The sequence below is a fragment of the Anas acuta genome, chromosome Z, assembly GCF_963932015.1.
Source record: "Anas acuta chromosome Z, bAnaAcu1.1, whole genome shotgun sequence".
Classification (NCBI taxonomy): Eukaryota; Metazoa; Chordata; class Aves; order Anseriformes; family Anatidae; genus Anas; species Anas acuta.
In genome coordinates this window covers 70458056-70478257 of record NC_089017.1, presented here as the reverse complement: position 1 = coordinate 70478257, position 20202 = coordinate 70458056, and the positions used below count along the sequence as shown (strand labels likewise).

Genomic DNA, 20202 nt, shown 5'->3' with positions numbered 1-20202 from the left:
AAAATAACTTTTATTTATGCATCAGAACAACAGCAAGTCAACACGACTGGAATGCTTTTCCATCTAAGGTCACTTGTAACACTGATGCAACAATAAACACTGATGTTAGCTTTTCACATTACTTCTGCATTAAAGTTAGGCACAAAATACTGGCAACATGACAAAAAGACTTCACTTCTCAAGACATTTAGCATTTCCTTCCGTCATCTGAGTAACTTATATAACTTGTAAAAAATTACTATTTCTGTTCAGGAAGCAGTAACACCCCCACACGTAATTATAACACTGACACAGCAGAAATCTACCATGTACATGCTGAGGTTGATCCAATAGCATCTGAAGTGCAATGCTGTTTTCCAGACTGCACCTGAAAGGAACCAAAGGCTCCTCCAGTTTCACCGCCTCCTCCAGCAGCTCGTAGCTGTTACTGAGTGAAGCCTAACTCCCCAGGTTTGAATGTTTAGGTATGCAAACTCACCTGGGTTTTAATGTTTTGTTTTGTTTTTTGTTTTGGTGGGGGTGTTTTTTGTTTGTTGGTCGGTTCATTGGTGATGGTGTTTTGTTTGTTTAAAACCCAGAGAACACTTGTTGCTTATGTGCAGAGACCAGGGTTGGCCACACAGTCCGTAAATGAGCAAGTCTTCCAGCAGATGAATAGTCCTTCTCTAATTAACTAACCAATGAATAAAAAAAGTAAATTGTAAAATACCCCACTTGCCATCAGATTTTTGTGACTTGAAGTGGTTACTCCTGATGGGCAAGAAACTAACCGAGTGTGACAGTCACAACTGATTAAGTAAAATGCGGTGGGATTGTGCAGTTACTCTGGGGCTCCTCTGCTGTCACCAGTGCTGTGCATCCCAGGTTAGAGCTGTAAGGGAAGGACAGCAAAGGACATGATGACTTTCAAGACCTGTGTTTTGTGTAGGAGAATTAATTTTGACAATAGTGATGCAGATTTTCATGTTTGCTTATTCCCTAGAATCTAGATGTCTGAAGGGTTTGGTGTTGCAAAATTGATTTTAAGATTTAAATTTGTAGTTTCAGACCAGCACTTTACATACAGTGGTGTAAGAGTAGAGCTATAATCCATGCTTCCTTCTTCAGAATGTGCACATTACGAACTTTAGGACATTTTCATATTTTCACATCCAAAGGTTCTTACAGAGACAATACATTTATCATCTTACTTGAAATTGTCTTATACTCAGAACAAAACTAAACAACATCACAGCTACTTATTAGGCAACATCACAGACCGGGTGAATTTTGACTGAAGTGGCAAGAAGGCAGATAATACCCACTGACTATCTTCAGAAAAGTGTATGTCATTTCATTACACAGAAATTCACATTATACAGACATCGATACTATATATATGTAAATATATATATATAGGTAATCTTTGGCAAAACAGAGCACATTAAATACTTCTCAATCTTTAGAAGACAAGCTATAAAATGCTACATGTGACACCAGAAACCAAGCTTCTACAGAATATGCACAAATACAAGGTAGACATTTGGAACCACAAAACTTTAGATGGGAAGGAAAAACACCTTTTAGATAGAGATACTTAAAAACAGAGATATATACAATACCTCAGAGGCAAAAGTACATTTTTGGTTTGCAACAAATTCAGGCTTTTGCTTCAAATTAGGTAAAATGAGGATTTTGAATGCCCAGGCAAGTACCCGAGCTGCTGGATGGATTTCTTTAGCAATGCCTGAGCAGCAAGACAGAGCTTGTCCCAGGCATGGGGGTGCGACCATAAGCACAGAGCAAGACAAAAAATCTGTCTCCAACCATCTGTATCCTGTCTTGAAAAGACACCTAGACCTGTGGCTGGGGAGAAGGATGATGTATTCTGGAGATCAGGTTGTTGAGTCTGGAACTGCAGAAAGTAACAGAACCAACCCAGTTCTCATACACACTCTGCCTTCTGCCTCTCCCCCCCCCCCCCCCCCCCGTTTTTTTTTTTTAATGCGCAAATTCCAGCACTCAAGTAGCTCGATAGACCCAAATTGTTTGACATGCCTCTCTGAGGCTGCAAGCAGGGTTTGGTCATTGTACACCAGATGAGAGGGAACCCAACCCCTTCGGGGCTCCGTGCTGGATCGCGGCCACGTGTCGTGAAGTCCAGCTCTCAGGCTCAGCGCTGCTGACTCCCGGCGGGCAGCAAGGCACCTCCAACGGGCTCCCAGTCTTTGGGATTTCACGGGTGAAGCTACATATGCAACAGTACTTTGTGAATTTTTTCTTAGTCTTTGCCTGTTAACATGCAGTGAGGCCACTGGAGCCAGAAGATGCTGCCGGCAGAGACTTGCCCACACACAGGCATGACACTGTCAGTGTCTGGGGTCTGTGGATAACACACAGCTTAGCCACAGCCACGCTTTGATGTCCAGCATCACAGCCAAATGCTTCAAGTTCCCAAAATTCACTTGTACAACATTTTTGGGTGGAGAAAGAGCCTATGTATTTGGGGAAATCTTGCAGGAACAGTATCTCCAACCCAAAAATGAGAACCGCAGCGCCTAATGTCCTTTGTAGATTCATCCTGTTGTGGGCAAGGTTTCAATGCTCAAGTTGAAAATACTATGAAAACAATGTAATAAACACTCCTCCATTTACAGAAAACAGCTTCACTTAGACAGGTAGTTAAACCTATCTTTTTAAGCAGTATTAAGATATTTAACTCACTCCAAGACAGCAAGCCTTATGATACAGACCTGCTGTCTTTTCAGGAGTGTAACAGCTAAATAGGTAGGCAAGTATGTACATATTGTAAGGATGTTATAAACCTTCATATCTCCTGTTAAAAATTCAGTAATTGCCTTATCTGCTCAGTTTGCAATGACTGCCTCCTTAGCAGCGTTTTTTTACTTTTGGTCTCCCTAGAGGAAGAAGCTACTGCTGGTAGTAAGTGTTTCTGCCCATAAGAAATCACCCCAGAAACCTTATTTAGGAAACTAATATCTGGAATTGGGGGGTGAGGATTCATATTCAGTGGTGGAAGAAAACCTGGCCTTGTCTGAGAAAAGTTATCCAATAACAAAGCCCCTGAACCCCGTCTTTCTAGAACAGTCTGATTTCTTCTGCTCAGGGGAAGAGGCGGCATGCTCTCAAATAATTCTCTAGAGCTTGGTAACAAAGAGTGAGATGCAGAGCTGATCTTCTTCTTTCCTATCACTGACTTCATGTCTTCTGCAGCAGCAGGACGTAGACTAGTAGTTAACTGAGAATCAGAGCTGTAATGATTTGCTCCTAAGTTTCTTTTCTGGATAATACTACTCAGGTCTGAAATGAAGCTGATCTGTCCTAAACTGGAATCCTTACCCACAGGAATCCCACTGGGGAAAAGCCTCTCTTCTCCATAAAGAGTCTGAGAGTTCAACTCATCATATGATGATTTCTTCAATGCAGTTTGATCAATAGCTTTCAGTAAATGAGCAGCGTCTTTTATGTCAATACTTTGGTGTCTGGTAATGAACCTCTTTGACAAGGCAAGGCCGTTGATTTTAAAAGAGAGCTCTTCTGGAGTTACATCCTGGATCTCTCCATGTAAAGAGGCAATTTTACTCTGGTGGAACAGCGGAGAGCTCTTTATCCAAGGTTCGGAATGCAGCTGCTGCACTTGTGCCAGCTTGGAGACTGCATTGGTTGGGCTGGAATTTCTCAGTGAGACTGACTGAGACGGATTGTCTGTGCTTCTGGGATGGTCCAGATCCTGAAAGCTGAAGAGTGCACTTTTAGTCTCATTCGAGCTTGAAAGTGGGGGTGGAGATGTTTTCAGTTCTATTTCGGATGGGGACGTGCAGGCATCTGGGGAACAGTGCTCACTGAGGTCCACGGGAGGCACGTTTAAGTATTGTTTCGTTGTTTGCCTTCCTGATGGAGACTTGTCTGTTGTGATTATGATTACCTCTTTTCCTCTGGCTTTGCAGGCATTGAGAAGAACTTCCAGGGTCTCTTTGTCTTCAGAGTTTATTGCGTACACCAGCGCAGAGCTGTTAGAGTGATCTTGTAGGCTCGGGTCAGCTCCGCTTTTCAGCAGCAGAGAGACCACCTCAGGCCCTGCTTTTTCTAAACAGGCATGCATCAAGGCTGTCTTTCCAGACTTGTCCTGTATGTTCGGATCTGCCTTGTTTTCCAGCAGATATTTAACCATCTTTGCCTTGCTGACACTCTGGGCGTCCACGTGTTTCGTCTTACAAGCAACCATTAAAGGGGTTTCACCCCTGTCGTTGCTTTCGTTGATGTAGGCCCCCCCTTCCAGTAACAGCCTGGTGAGGCGCAGTCGGCTCTGGTAGACAGCTCTGATCAGGGAATTCCCTTCTGTCGGCAGGTCCACGGTCTCATTCATGGCACTTGTCTCTCAATCACACCTTCCTAGCTGCTGGAAAGAACACCTGGCGCTCAAAGAAGACAAGGAGGCACAAAAAGAAGGAAAAAAAAGGGGGGAGGGAGTGTGTCAGCTTTTTGAATTGCTCCTGTAAACTCACCGCTACTCTGTGACAAGAGGGAAGATAAGAAGGAAAAAAAAAGAAAAAAAAAAAAGGTAGTCTTGCCTCCTAAACTTCAAGAAACGCACTAAAAATTTTAAACAATATTTGGCTACACTTAAAATATTTATGGATGCTTAATACACAGCTGTCACTTTTTATTTTTCAGGCTGCTGTTGCTTCTGTCACAGCCTGACAAACAAGCTGCAAAAAAAGTTGAATTCTCCACACTGTGATGTTTTTATACTTACTATACCCAAGTGGCTCTGCTGCAGTTGTACCGCTCCTGATTTGCACCCACGGAAGCAAGAACTGAATGTGCCCTGCAGCACATTTTTCACTGATATAAGTTACTGTGTCACATTCACTTTTTCTTTCTCATAAAATGACAGTGCTCAACGTCTAGAAATTAGTGAGAAAAAACAAATTCCAAGGTATAACAAATAAGAAAAGCACAAGCACTCTTTGTTTGTTTATCTAAGAAGTAACCGTTAAATAGTTGGAAGATAAATATTAATGTCTTCTATAAAAAGTGGTAATATTTGGGGAAGCACGCTACCTTCCTTTTGTGGATTGGAAAACATACTAGTTTGAGTGAAACGGCATAAATGAAGTGACGCAGGGGCTATTGCATTTGTCACGAGGATCAGTAGTAGGCTGAGAGGTGTCCACTGCCTGGGCACAAAGTGTCAGCTCTAAAAGAAAAGAAGTATTTGATAGCATCAAAGAAAATCTGAAGGTTTCGCTTGAAAAAAAATATGAGCTCAATGTGATGCAAATAATGAAAGGTCTCATATGAATATACACCCACACACATGAAAACAAACAAAAAAATGCTTTTATTTATGTGATTGTTTATCTATGTGGAGGGAAAATCTTCAGAGCCAAAATAAAAATCAGTATTTAACAATGGGCAGAGCACTATAACACCAAGACAGGATACACACGGACATGAAAACTACTTGTTTATTTACAAGGTATTGCTAGAGAAATAAAAACACTTAATTGGCTTAACTGCAAAGAAAATGAGCATATGCACTGTTATTTACCATTGAAAGCACTAGTAATATTTTGCTGAATAACTGAAAAGAAGCAACTTCATTCTGGTTTTCTTCAATATTGGAGTTTTACTTTGATTTCCAAAATCAAAGAAGAGTATCAACGTAGTTTGTTCTAAAAGTCCAATAAACAAAAAAAGTTAACTGAAGTACATACACATGAGACTTTTACCCCAGATTCCCCCCACCATGCAGTTTCACTCCACAGCAACATGCTCCACAGGCAGAGGGGCGCTTGTTCAGCTGTGGTTTGTCAGCCACGATGTGAACAGTTAGCTCCGGGGCTTCACACTTACCATGTGTTAGTAAAACACTCAGCTATTATTGATATAGTCATTAGTTGTTGATGTGGTGTAATAAAGGTCATATGCAGCAAGTATTTTAATAAGATACCACTAAATATTTGGAATTTCAGGGGAAAAAAAACACACATACACAAACACATGTGATGAAGCAGTTTGAGTTTGATGGCATTCATTACTTTCTGGGCTTATGGCCGACACAAAGACTGATCATTATCTACACATGACCAAAATCCTATCCTGAGAAATTAAGGGGGACCAAAGAGGGCCAGAATTTCTCTGTCCATTCTCAGGGGAGAAGATGTCCCACTACAATCACTGGTGAGAATGGGGACACCACTGTGGTACTATCACATTTATTTATTTGATTTTTATTGATAAAACACCTTTTAAAGTAATTGCACTCAAACTACTTTAAGGATTCATTCTATTATACTGGAAGTGCATGATTCAGTATTGTCTATCTCAGCTTTTGTTGATGTGCAAATCACTATTATGCAATGTACGTTTTTGACATGTAAAACTTTCAAGATTATTATTAAGTCTTTTTTTTTATAAAAGTATCCAATACATTGGTGCATTTAGGTGTCCAGAAACAAGTTAAACAGAAATCACTTTCAGATAGCACACATGCTGGAATTCTGATGTGCTCTCCCTTATTTTTACATATCTGTAAGTCATTGGCAATTTTACATTTCTTTCATGTTTATCTAAGACTTTTCTGATACCTACCTGCTTGTGTTACCTAAGTGATGGTATGTAGCACTTACAGAAGTCTTTTCATCTATAGAAATTCTTCTAAGGTGACTGGTCAATGCTAAGCCAAAAATGAGAATGTTTTTTGTGGTATCTGACCAAATATCACCACCTGCTTAGCTGTCTCCATAGGCTTTACCTGGACTATTAATGTAAGACGCATTAGAGTAAGAATAGCCTAAACCAATGGAATTTCAATGTTTGGAGTAGATTTTGCACTTGGAAGACCCTGTTTTGCCATAGCCCTCCTGCAGGGTCATTTAAAGCTCAATTTCTAAGCACCTTTTAACATCTTCAATAAACTGAGATCTGCAGAAGCTAGAAAAAGCATCCAAGACATTTTCCCATCCACGCTTAGACAGAATTGCTGTTAGAAAAAAAGCAAAACAGACCGTGAGGTGCTTACATCCTGTTATGATGGGATGATGCAAGTACCTAAATACAGCCAGGATGCAGAACATAGCATTGGAAGGAAAAAAATCATTTGTAAGAGACTGCTTCTACCACCACCACCCCACTCCTGCTGTAAAGTAGGTAACTACACATACATAGACATACGCACGCCCAGATGAAAACTGATCAAGATTCATCTTTAAGCATCTCTTGACTTCACGGTGAGGAAGAAACGACTACAAGTCAGGCAGCATGTGTTCCCAGGACGCTGTATGAACCTGGTCCAGGGAAAGCCCAAAACAACAAAAAAGAAAGTGTTACAGATTTGTAAGCGGAACAATATAAAGCAGAATACATTCTTGAATGCTAGGTGAAATAACCACGACTTCACCTGGAGAATCCATCCATTGCAGGATAATGTGCTCAGAGCTGTGTCATCCCAAAATTGCCACTGTAGGAACAAAACGTAGCTGGACTTCTCTAAGACCGGGAGTGACACTGGCTCAATGGAAATGCATGTGCCACATCTGGACAGGGTACACCCCGCTCCAAAACAAACAAACAAAAAACCAACAAACAACCCACCCACAACACTTAAAACAAGTTAAGTAGTTGAATTGAAAAAACACTGTTCAAGCAATCTCCTGAAAATATTTACTCACTTGATAATCTATCACAGATTGATGCTAAACAAATTGGGACTACACATTCCTCAATCGTAATTATCTGTGATGCCAGGAGCAACTGCATATGTTACCAAGATCTCAGGAGTGGCACAGCTGCTTTTCAGCTGTGGAGATAACCTTGTGCCAAGCTGGCTGTTCAATGAATGATGAACTGTGCGACCTAGTTTATGACAGCAAATCACAGGCTGGTCTGTCGGATTATTCACAAATTCCTGGTGTTCTTGTGCAAATCGTATTCCAGGAACACTCCTTCTGTCTGGGAAGAGATTTGTTCTGTTTTCAAAGAGCAAAGTTGTCCTGGAGACTGTTCTGAGATGAAGTAGCACAAAGCAGCTTTCAGAATGAAAATCGATTTTCGAAAGCAATGATGGTTTGTACCCAAGGAGGGGCGAGGCAGTATTGTGGATTTGTCTTGGGTCCTATCCCGAGGTCTGGCTGGCAGATAACAAGTAATGATAACCCAGAGCCCTATTCTGATAAAGGTGTTGCTGCCATCAGAGCGGGAAAAGCCACTACAACTTCTAAGTTTTAGCACTTGTACTCCTGTACGCCTTGCTTACCGGATCTGTAGGCAGCACTTAATTACTAGGAGAAACTCTGGCAGAGTTTCGTTACAGGCAACAGCGGAAATACTCACAAAGTTAAGGGGACAAAAGGCTCAGTGCTGAAACAAGCACACACACCAACATTTCCACTAAGCGAAGGAGTGCTATGAAACAAGGCTATTGCAAGGCTATTCCTTCTTTTTTTTTTTTTTTTCAAAGTTAAAGCCAGATTTTCTCGGTGTGCCCCAGCACTCTCTGAATCACACGTGAGCTTTCTCAGCAGTCCTCAGGGCATCAAAACCTCTCCAGTGACAGGAAGGGCATCGGGGGCATCGGTGGGGCTTAGAGGCTGGAAGAGCACAAACCTGTATCTGTGATTCCCACACCCATCCTAACTTTGTGGGCTCTCCGGGCCAGCACGACAAGCAGCCTGACCTCCTACACCGTGCTGTGAGCGAGTTTATCCCCGGCTGGAAATTACTTCTGAGTGAAAAAAAGCCACCCCCATGACACCGCCACCCCCCTCCCTGAGCGCCACCACGCCTGCCGCCCTCCCAGGCGCTATGTCCCACCTGGAAGGAAATAAAAATAAAAATAAAAACATAAAAACAACCTGTGGGACGAGCAACTTCTCCGCAGAGCCGGCAGGGAGAGCGCACCCGTAACACGCCGAAAGCTCCCGTCCAGAGCCGGCCGCGGGAGCCCCCCGGCCCCGCTCCCCTCGTTACCTGTCCCCGCCGCCGCTCCTCGGGCCGGCCCCCAGCGCCGTCCCATCCCCTCCCAGCCCAGCCGGGTCGCAGGAAGGCGCAGAGCCGAGAGATTTTTTATTTTTTTAAAAAAAGTGCGGGTCCCGCCCGCTTTATAAACCGGCTGGCTGCCGGCAGAAAGCCCCGCGGGCATGGCGCAGGGCGGAGCGAGCTACTCGCCGCCGAGCTGCCCGCCCTGCCCTGCCCAGCCCGGCTTGTCCCGGCCCGGTCTCCTCATGGCGATGTCTTCCCTCCCTCCTTCCTTCCCTCCCTCCTCAGCCCCACAGCCTCTGCCAAGCGGCTTGCCCCACGGCACAGGGCACCTCGCCATGCCCGGGACCCCCCGGCCCCACCACAGGGCAGGCGGGAGGAGAACATGGCCGGCTCCCCTGTGGTGATGCCTTCAGCTGTGGTTACCCGTCCCCTCGTGTGTGAGGAAGAAAAGAAACAAGAAACAACCCTCCATAAACACTTTGCCCCTCTTGCCGCTTACTACTGCCCTACTTACTACATGAGTTGATTGGTGTTTAATAATTTGACAGGTTTCATAATTTGCGGGCTGCCTGTGGCTAGCTTCCAAGGCGAGCTCAAGGGACAACCCTCAGCCACCCCACCTGGAGCTATGCCCAGATCCTGATGGAAATGCTACAGCTTTTGATGCCAAAGGGCATCAAATGCATCAAATTTTGATGCATTTCGAACATAAGTCTGTCCCTAGAGTACCATTAAGCAAAAATGATCACCTAGAGATGAACAAGAAATGGAGAAATTTGTCTGAGGTCTTTTTCACTGCAGCCTGTGGAGATTCTTCCTTTGAGTGTTCTCAACTTTGACTCTGCAATAATCACCAGCTACTTCAGTGGGCAAAACTGCTGAAGGAAAAAGGGGGTTGGGTGCTATTTGTTTGTGGGAGGTCTACGAGCTTTGTGATTTCATAAATTGCCTTACTTATCTCACACAGCTTCAATATTAAGCAAGCCCAAATCCAACCAGAGGGTTATATATTTCATGACTTTTTTTTTTCTTCTGCAGAAACTTGTGGACACAGTCGGAGATGAAGGCCACCATGTCAGTATGGGTTTACCTTGTATCACGGATTTTCTCTCTGCTGCTTGCTCTTTGCCAGAAGCAATCTAGTCAAAGCATGCCAGGAAGGATGTCTTCTTTTACTGGTACTTGGTGTTGCCTAACAATCAATGAACCTCAAAGCAAAAAAGCCCCAGTGGTTGGGATTGTCTTGGGTTGCAGGCGAACTAAAAAGTTTGTCTGCAACTCCACTTCTGTGCAACATTACTTTATACAGATTTGTCTCCTGAGAAGTAGGCTACGTTATATTTTCCAGAGTGGCTAGGACAGCCGGAGCACCAGAGAAGCCTCAGTAAGAAACAGTTATTCCAGCAAAACCAATGTGTGATTTCTTTAATACAAACTCAGAAAAAAAATAATTACAAAACAAAAAATTCCTATCAAATAGAATGCATCGGTCTCTTCTCACAGCTACAATGTATTTTTCTGAGGTTATCTGAGGATATAAGATACCAGAATGTGTCCAGAGGAGGGCAACAAAGAATGTGAATGGACTAGATAGAGGGCATGACTAAGGAGGAGTGGCTGAGTTCCCTTGGCTTGTTCAGTTTAGATGAGACTGAGGTGACCTCACAGCAGTTTACAGCTTCCTCACCAGAGGGAGCAGAAGGGGAGGCAAGGTACTGAGCTCCTCTCTCTGGTGATTGTTACAGAATCAGAAAATGGATGGGATTGGAAGGGACCTCTGGAGGCCACCTGGTCCTACCCACCTGCAGGGCAACCTACTCAAGGTGGGCAATCTACACCAGTGCTCAGTCACCTGCACAGTAAATAACTAGTTCTTGAAGTTCAGACATAATCTACTGTCTTTCAATTTGTGAACATTGCCTCTTGTCCTGTCCCTTGGCATCACTGAGAAGAGCCAAGCTCTGTCTTCTCTGTGCTCTCCCTTGGTGTATTTGTATACATCAATACAAATGAACCCCCAAATCCTCTCTTCTCTAGACTGAAGAGCCTCAGTTCTCTTAGCCTTTCCTCCTAGGACAGGTGCTTCAGGCCCTTTATCATCTTCATGGCCCTTTGTTGGAATCTCTCCTGGACACAGCATTCCAGGTGCAAAGGAGAAGGGAAGGAACACCCCCCCTTGACCTGCTGCAATGCTTTGCCTAATGCAGCCCACATACCTTTCGTCTTCTTTCCTTCAAGGGCACAGTGCTGGGTTGTGGTCAGCTTGGTGTCCACCGTTCCTCTTCTGCCAAGCTGCTTCCCAGATGGGTGGCCCCTAATATATATATATTTGATCCTCCTTAGGCAGTGCAGAACATTACACTTACAGAATCATGGAATCACCTAGGTTGAAAAAGACCTTCAAGACCATCAAGTCTGATCATCTGCCTGACCTACTGAGTCCCATCGCTGAACCATGTCCCTTAGTACCACATCCACATGTCTCTTAAATACCTTCAGGGATGGGGATTCCATTTCCATGGGCAGCTTGTTCCCATGCTTGGCCACCTGATGCATGAAGAAATTCTTCCCTAATGCCCAATATAAACCTCCCCTGGCACAAATTGAAACTGTTTAATGGAATCATAGAACAGTTTGGGTTGGAAAGGACCTTAAAGACTATCTAGTTCCAACTCCTGACATAGGCAAGGGTGCCCCAGATGTGGACGCAGGTGGGACCTCACGAGGGCAGAGCAGAGAGAAACAATCACCTCCCTCAGCTTTCTGGCCTCTCTTCTGTTGATGCAGCCCACGATGCAGATGGCCTTCTGGGCTGCAAGCGTACACTGCTGGCTCATGTCAAAATTTTTGCCCTCCAGAACCCCCAGGTCCTTCTTCACAGGGCTGCTCTCAAGGAGTTCTTCTCCCAGTCCATGCTGATGTCTGGGATTGCCCCAGCCAAGTGCAGCACCTTGCACTTGGATTTGAATCTCGTTAGGTTCACCATGTCTCCAGCCTGTCCAGGTCCCTTTAGATGGCATCTCTTCCTTCTGTTATATCAACTGCACCACTCAGCTTGGTGTCATCTGCAATATCATACTTTCTACCCTTTTTATAAATGGGAGTGATGTTTCCCTTTTTTTTTCAAGTCACCAGGGACTTCACCTGAGTGCCATGAGTTTTCAAATATGATGGAGAGAGGCTTGGCAACTGCATCAGCCAGTTCCCTCAGGACCCTGAGGTGTGTGCCATCAGAGTGCGTAGACTTGTAGCTGTTAAGTTGCATCAGGAGGTCCTGAACTTGCTCTTTGCTTACAGTGGAAGGGACTCTGCTCCCCCAGCCTCTACCTAGAAGTTCAGGGACTCGAGAGATTTGGGAATCCTGACCACTAGTGAAGACTGAGGCAAAGTTGTTAAATACCACTGCCTTCTCCATGTCTGTTTGACCAGCAGACCCTTATTCAACTGTGCTTGTTTCCTACTTTCCCTGCTTGATTTATTACATATAGGAATAGAGAGCTCTTGTGCTCCAAGGAAAATATCCTTAAAGAGTTGCCAGCTCTGATCAGATCCTCTGTCCCTACGGACCGTGTCCCACGGGATCTTGTCCACCAATTCTCTGAACAGCTGGAAGTGTAGAGGCACTTCAGCTGGGCTATGGGCTGCGTCCAGTCTCCTTCTCCCGATTATTGGTGAAAAAGTTAAACAAATTCGGCCACAAGATTGAGCCCCAGCTCATGCCCCTGGTGACCAGCCACCAGCTGAACTGAACTCATCGCTAGGACTCTCTGAGCCAGACCATCCAGCCAGACCTTCATCCAGCAAGCTGCCCATCTGTCCAAGTCATGAGCAGCCAGTTCCTCCAGGAGAATACTGTGAGAAATGATGTCAAACATCTTCACCTTGCTGAAGCCATGCTGACTACTCCTGATCACCTTACTGGACTAGTTTATCTGCTGGGTGCCCCCAGTGATGCGTAGGGACTGCTCTTAAGAGGATTTCCTGCAGATATCCCTGATATTCCACGGATATTTTCTTGGAGTGCCGACTATCACAAAAGCCCACTGTGACGGTTTCAAGCAACACTGTGGAGAAGTTTTGGCTGCCTTTTGTCTCTGCGACTTTCTGCAGTGAGGACACGACAACTGTCTCCCCTGCAAACAGTGTTAATTGTGGGGTCTGTAGTGCCTTATTGTGCACGATCCTGTACTCATCTGTTTAAAAAGGCAGCTGCTGCCTCAAAGACTTTGTCATCTTGGCATATAAAAGACAACAGGTGAATGCAGTAAACAAATAGGGGAGCTGAGGGCAAAGTAACAGCGAAACAATCAGGCATGTTCTGTATAATAAGCGGCAGTTACAGGGCACCAGCAGCCTTGATGCTATGAAGGGCTTTTTTAGGCATCACAGGAGATAAGTTTCCAGGAGGAATGTGAAGGAGATTTGTACTGTTCTACTTTTCAAAGGACATGACAGGATTGGTTAGGCACAGGCATGACTAAGAGCTGGGTGAATTGTAAGAATAAGCTACTAAAACAAACAGCATCCCAAGGGCAGCTTCTTCAGTTACTCTTTAACCTCGTCTTTCAAAAACTAAGTTGGGAGACTGTCCACAGATTTATTTTATTTTATTTTATTTTTTTCCCCCTGTGTTGTGATTCTAATTATCTTTGTTTTCTTTTATTCTCTGCACCTCACCCACATTGTTAATACTCTTTCCATACCAAGCAGCCTGAGATGGGCATGCATATCGAACACCCACTCTTCAGGAAGGTTACTGCTCTTCTCAGACCTGCTATTGTGTGAATTATATAAGGTACGGAGGCGGTGTGCGCTGGTGTATGGTTCATCAATTCTGCTGCTTGGGCATCTTCGCTTGTGTGGTTTCTGCAGCTCTCATGTACACTTTCTTATTGTGCCTCCTGTCCTTGCTCGCATTGTATTGTTGTGCTTATGATAGCCAGCATAAATCTTCTGCAAAAAGAGTGTATCACACCCATTCTTAGAAGAGCACTTTTAGAAAGATAATTAGATTTTTTTTTTTTAATACATGTCACAACTTCCTCACTTTCTGCTACTTTTAATTAGGTATAAAAACAAGTATTGATATCAAGAAGTTAATTTTTATGTTAACAGTGAAGATGGGTGGAAAGCCAGAGTAGGGAATACAGCAATGCAGTCCAAGGTTTACTCAAAAATGCAGAGGATGTTTGCATATGCACATGACATATTAGCCTGCTACACTTTTTCATATCCCTCTCAGGATTTCCATCTACCCAGACCTTTTTTAATATTTCACTGACATTTGGGCTAGCTACATATCTACCAGGGGAAAGTTTTATGGTCATAGCATACTAATATTCGTTTTAATTAACCAAAATGTTCCACTGCATTGATTCTTGATAAACTTCTGTTCAAATACAGGCAGGTAGACAGTAGAACTAAAGGAACACACTTCATCTTATGGTAGCCTGCTCCACAAGTTGCTGGAAAGCCAGAGCTGGAATGCAGACCTCGAGCCCAGGATCTTTGTTTTGGGAAGGTGGCTTCAGACCTTCAGTCCAGGCTGTGCAGCCGGGAGTCTGGGCACAACAGTGAGACCTGGCGGGGTTTCTGAGCACCACTGAGGTTTGGGGGAAGGTAGCTGCTTCATCGTGTTTGGGTGTGGAGGGGAGAATGGAAATACCTTCATCTGAAACAAAAAACATTGTGGATTTTTATTTCCATGGGAAACTGTAAGCACTTTGGTTGTCACGCCTATTTGGAGAGCTCATTAAAACCATCCTGCACTGACCAACCTTAGCCTACACCAGAAAAATCAATTAAAATGAAGAAGGGCCTATACATGTTTACTGTATATAATTAAATCTATATTGATGCGTTACTGTGTAAATCACGGAACAGTACCATATAAGTCACTCCACTATTTTGTAATATATTGGTACTTTTTTTTTTTTTCTTTTTTCTTTTCACTAAGCTGTGAACAAATGAGAAAAATAGAAAGAAAGAGTACCTTACTAGGTTTGGTTTTGGTGAATAAAAAAACAAAACAAAACAATAACAGCACTGAAATTAATGTAATTGTAATTTGGTACCTAAGTCTAGGTATCATTTTAAAACATGTACAGAGACAGCTGTTTACTGTGCAGGAACTGTTTGCCAAGAGGAGTGCAATAATACTTTGTAAGTAATACCGTTTCTTAAAAATTCTTTCATTAATTTCAGCAGGTACAGCTGCTTGATGGCTTAAAATAATGAAAAGGAATTATGCTTGTGATCTAGAGATGTCACTGTAGTGGCTTACAAGCCAAGAAAGGGGACAGGGGCAGGAGGCAGGGTACAGAGGAATGCTGTTTTGTTTCAACAGTAACAAGCAAAAACAAACAAAGAAATTAGGGCTCCACTAGCCACACAAACTGGGGCTCACACAAAGCCACAACTCTGCGCATCGTACAAAATCTAAAGTAAAATGTTATTGCTTTATTGGTTCCTTTACTTGGCTAATTTTGACTTTGAGGTATACTTTATGCTGTACTTTCTTTGCTAGATCAGTCGCTTGGAGTGATCACACCAGGCAAGAGCTCCAAGACAGGTCCTTTTGACCTGGTCTGGTGTGACCTCTTCAGCTTCAGTGAGTCAGCACCAGAAGTGATACTTCTGATTTCTTTCAGGCATGTTTTAATTATGTAGTTATGACATGGAAGCTTCGTTCTCAAACAATATGCTCTCTGAAGTGTTTGGTGTATTTTGGCTAATTACTTCAATTAAAAAAAATAATAATGACTATGCATGGGAATTTGTCATGTGGTACTGACAGGAATAATTATCACTGGTGAGGTAGCAGAAGTCCTTAAAACAATTTGAGAGACTACATTGCACTGAAATGTCTGGTTCCACAAGTGCATCCATTTGCAACACTGTGCAACACACGTGCTGGATTCCTAAGTGCTGTAAGTCAGCAGGTCTGTAGGACAACCCTCTTTTGGGAGGGTTATTTCTTTGTGTATGAACCAGATGCTACTAATCCATGCAAATGTCCACAGAGCTGGTACTTTCTCATAAATGTGTTCAGAAACATTGAAAATAGATTGTGAAAGAAGTATTTTTAAATGTTTTGACACAATAATGTTAGGCATATTGGTAAAGTAAAATGGTGCAAAACATGCTTTCTACTATATAATAAGGACTTATTTCTATATTGTGATTCTAGTTAGAAGGAAAAATCAAATAATGGTTCAAGACATCAACTGCTAATTTCTATGTTTACAGGCCGGTTTGAAATTCATGTACTAGTGATTTTCAATTCCGTCTGAATCTTTTACACTATGATAAGGAAAACTGTACACTCACTGTTTGATTTCCAATTTTATTTTTTTTTTTTTTATTTTTTATCTTCCCTGACAGAGCTTATTTATCTTTTATCTATTTATCTATCTATCTATTTATTTATTTATTTTAGCAGTCCAAGCAGTAATTTGTCCATAACATGAAGAGTCTAGATTTCCTTCATATGAGGATAAATAAGTTACTCAAAGAAAGGCACAAGGACTTTCATTACAGGAGAAAGTTTTCTGTACCCTATGTGAACTGCAGGAGTTCCTATGGGTACTTGGAATTTCATACTAGTATTAATACATAATCGATTATGCAGTAGAGAACAGTAGAACTGCTGTATGACAAGAGCAACAGCATCTACACGATCCCATCCGAAAGAGAACCATAATTTGATGGACACTGGGACTCAATACTTTAAAGACATTGATTTTAAGTGACGGAATTAGCAATATGCACAGCAGGACTTGGTGAGGAAAGAACTCAACTACAGAATGCCTTCTTAATTGGCTAAATAGCAAAGACAAATAAAGAAAATTTAAATTAAAATTAAGAAAATCAATTTTTTCAGAACTAAGTATGCTAAAGTCATGACCTTTTCTACCTAGGATTCTTGATTCAAATTTTAACCTTTCTGAACAAAACCAAAAAAGATCAAACAGAGTGATCAAAACTCACTTCTTCCACTTACGAAAATGAAGCTCTCTTTCAAGCTTATTTCACAAGAAATAGTTTTCAGGAGATTTTATTTTATTTTTTATTTTATTTTATTTTATTTTATTTTATTTTATTTTATTTTATTTTATTTTATTTTATTTTATTTTATTTTATTTTATTTTATTTTATTTTATTTATGTAGCATTCTCTTCTGCGAGCGTGTTGAATGGCCCAGCCTGGAGCCAGAGAGAGCATGACTGAATTTCTGGGGCATTTAGGACACCTGTGGACATCTCATCTAGGTCTAGCTGAAGACTAACGATATTACAGCTCCTGTTTGGTCATCACTAGGAGCTGCTGGCCCAGCTGTATCAGTAGAAAGGACCACTTGAGTATTTCCTGAAAAAAAGTCTCAAGAATATAACCAAAAGAAAGACTCGGAGTTTGAAAGCTTGTCTGTTCTCTTTCTGACCATGTCAGTTAATCTAATAAAAGATATCTTACAAACTTTGCTTACACAGAACCACAGAATCACAGAGTCATTAAGGTTGGAAAAGCCCTCCAAACTCATCTGGTCCAACCATCCCCCTACCACCAATGTCACCCACTAAACCATGTCCCCAGGCACCACGTCCAACCTCTCCTTGAACACCCCCAGGGACAGTGACTCCACTCCAGTGCCTGACTGCTCTTTCTGAGCAGAAACGTCTCCTCATTGCCAACCTGAACCTCCCCTGGTGCAACTTGAGGCCATTCCCTCTGGTCCTATCACTGGTTACCTGTGAGGAGAGGCCGACCCCCAGCTCCCCACCCTTTCCTTTCAGGCAGCTACAGAGAGCAATGAGGTCTCCCCTGAGCCTCTTCTCCAGACCAAACGCCCCCAGCTCCCTTAGCTGCTCCTCACAGGCCTTGTGTCCCAGGCCCTTCACGAGCTTTGTAGCCCTGCTCTGGACACACTCCAGGGCCTCGATGTCCTTCTTGTAGTGAGGGGCCCAAAGTTGAACACAGCACTCGAGGTGCGGCCTCACCAGAGCAGAAAAGGAAAGGCCAAGAAAAGCTAGTAGGTTCCTCATGTGGAGCTACAGAAATGTCTGCTTTCCACCAAGAGAAGCAGAAGACCAGCCTGGGCACAGAGCTGAGTCTTAGGCTACTGGATACTCTGGGATAGGACTTGTGCTTTCAGATGTAGCTTGGGCACCTCAGGATAAGATTTTGTATCTTAGGATTTCAGTGTAGCTGACAAATGCAGTTACTGAAACATCCAAATTCTGAAAATTCTTCACTTCTCAAATTCTTTGTCACATCATCTTACAAGTGCTGTACCCTGGGGCAGTTTGAAAATGTTCCCACTGTAATAATTTTACTTAGAGAGCAAACTAACACAAGAAGCTGTGTAATCCTTCTAGATTTTTTTTTCCCTACCTCTCTTTCCCCATTTTCACTCTTTTGTTCCACGACCTGCCTCTTCAGAAGATTTTTGTGAGTGCACCTTGACTTGGTAGGCTTTATCCCCACAGTACTGCTGGGCAAGCAGATACAGCTAAAGCACGACTGTATAAGGCAAGTGCCTTCTAGTTTTCTTCTAGATTCCTCTTAGCCACCTCATTTTCTGCACTGATGGATAATCAACTCTTTCTGTAGCCTTTTCCCCCTCTCCAAATCAGCTGATATCAGCTCCAAATCAGCTCATATCTTCCTTTTCCATTAGCACTGCTTTTAAGCCCTTCAGAATTATTTTGGTTTTAGATTTAAGCCTTTGACAAATTTGCTGCAGTCTGATGAAGACAACATGGTAGTCTGGTCCCAATTAGGAGCTCATGTCAAATGCTCTCGATGCTTTCCTTAGATAACATGCATAAGCTAATAATTGCCATTTTTCCTTTCCCGATTTCTCCTTGTGTTCTGAATATATACTAATAATATTCTGCTGTCTAAATTAGGAAACTCATATTACTTAAATTAGGAAACTCATATTACTTAATATGTACCTTTTTTTTTTTTTTTTTCTCCATAGATTTTTCTCCATGACAGAGATTTGTTGTTGGAATGTTCCCAGTTCTGTCCTTGAATACACTAGGGCTGTAACAGTACTAGTGAGCTACTTAAAACATTAGCTTTCTACTACCAAATGGAAATTGCCATTCACTTTCAGATAAGAGAGATAATGAATAAAAGACAAGCAACAGAAACACTAATGGTTTGTTTTTCACCTCTTATGCAGACTCTCTGGTTTTGGCTATCTTGTTAAAACTACTATTATCCTTAAAAATTAATTTTTTAATCTGTTTAGAACACTTTGTTCCTGGGAAAGCATGAATGAGGTGGATTAAATTATATCTGTACTATACCTTTCTTGGTGATCGGTAATTTCACTGTCACTCATGACGCTGTTCATTGCACTTAGCTGCATGGAAATGGAGAAAAACATGACGTTTCCCCATGCACTAGGCATAATGGGAACCCGTGGCTTTTCACAGCATCACACATCACTGAGGTATGGGAGTAAACAAAACATGGGAAAGCTGTATTTGGAACAAAAGATCTTTTTTATTTTATTTTATTATTATTTTTTTCCCAGCAGTAATATAGAATATTCATATATGGGGAGGTGACAGGAACAATGCCTGGTTTAGGTGAGCAGCAGACAATCAGCCTGTGTCATGCTTTTTCAACCCACCTGTCAGCCAGTGAAGCACTGCTTTTGAACAAGGCGCCACACAAATGCCAGCTAGTAGCTCTGGCCTTGTGTTTCTTGTTTGTTTTTTGCATTAACAATCTAAGGTATCTATAAAAGGGCACAGAAAAAAAAAATCTGCAGAGTAATCATCCACTGGAAATGATACACCTGCCAGCCAACTGTCCCATGTGCTTCTGACACGTATGGAGGCCTACACCCTTCTGTCTATCCATCTTCTTCAAACAGTAAGCATTTAACCCTGTGGTGGTTGGTATTTACATGTAGGTGGTCTTCAGGATGAATGCATTTCTTTTGGACCTAACTTCACTGCACGCATATTCATAATTCGTAATTGAAGCTTGTAAGGCATATCAAAAAGATCTAATGCAAAAGGTGCCATCTAAATGCAGTGTCGTGAAAGAACAAATGCAAACAAAACTTGCACGTTGTTGGCAGGGTGGCATACTAACAGACCTGTCACGAACATGCTATGAACAGTTGTTAGTAGAAATTGCAGTATTGTTCCAAAAATTCTCATTTCCTCAAATCACACACCAACCTCATTTCTTGTA

At 42.5% G+C, this 20202-nt stretch overlaps 1 protein-coding gene across 7 annotated transcripts; it reads right to left on the bottom strand.

The window, feature by feature from the left end:
- ANKRD34B (ankyrin repeat domain 34B) lies at positions 1–9321 on the bottom strand. Of its 7 annotated transcripts, none has more exons than XM_068667293.1 (3): positions 7170–9321; positions 5555–5678; positions 1–5200 (listed from the first exon to the last, which is right to left on the bottom strand). In XM_068667293.1, exon 3 carries the CDS (start codon positions 4364–4366, stop codon positions 2819–2821), a length of 1548 nt encoding a protein of 515 aa, XP_068523394.1. In that variant the 5' UTR covers positions 4367–5200; positions 5555–5678; positions 7170–9321; the 3' UTR covers positions 1–2818. The 7 variants fall into 7 exon arrangements, with proteins under 7 accessions (XP_068523394.1, XP_068523395.1, XP_068523392.1 ...); XM_068667294.1 differs by having other exon boundaries at positions 1–7292; positions 7406–7465; positions 8974–9321; XM_068667291.1 differs by having other exon boundaries at positions 1–5678.
- Between the last annotated feature and the right edge of the window lie 10881 nt (positions 9322–20202).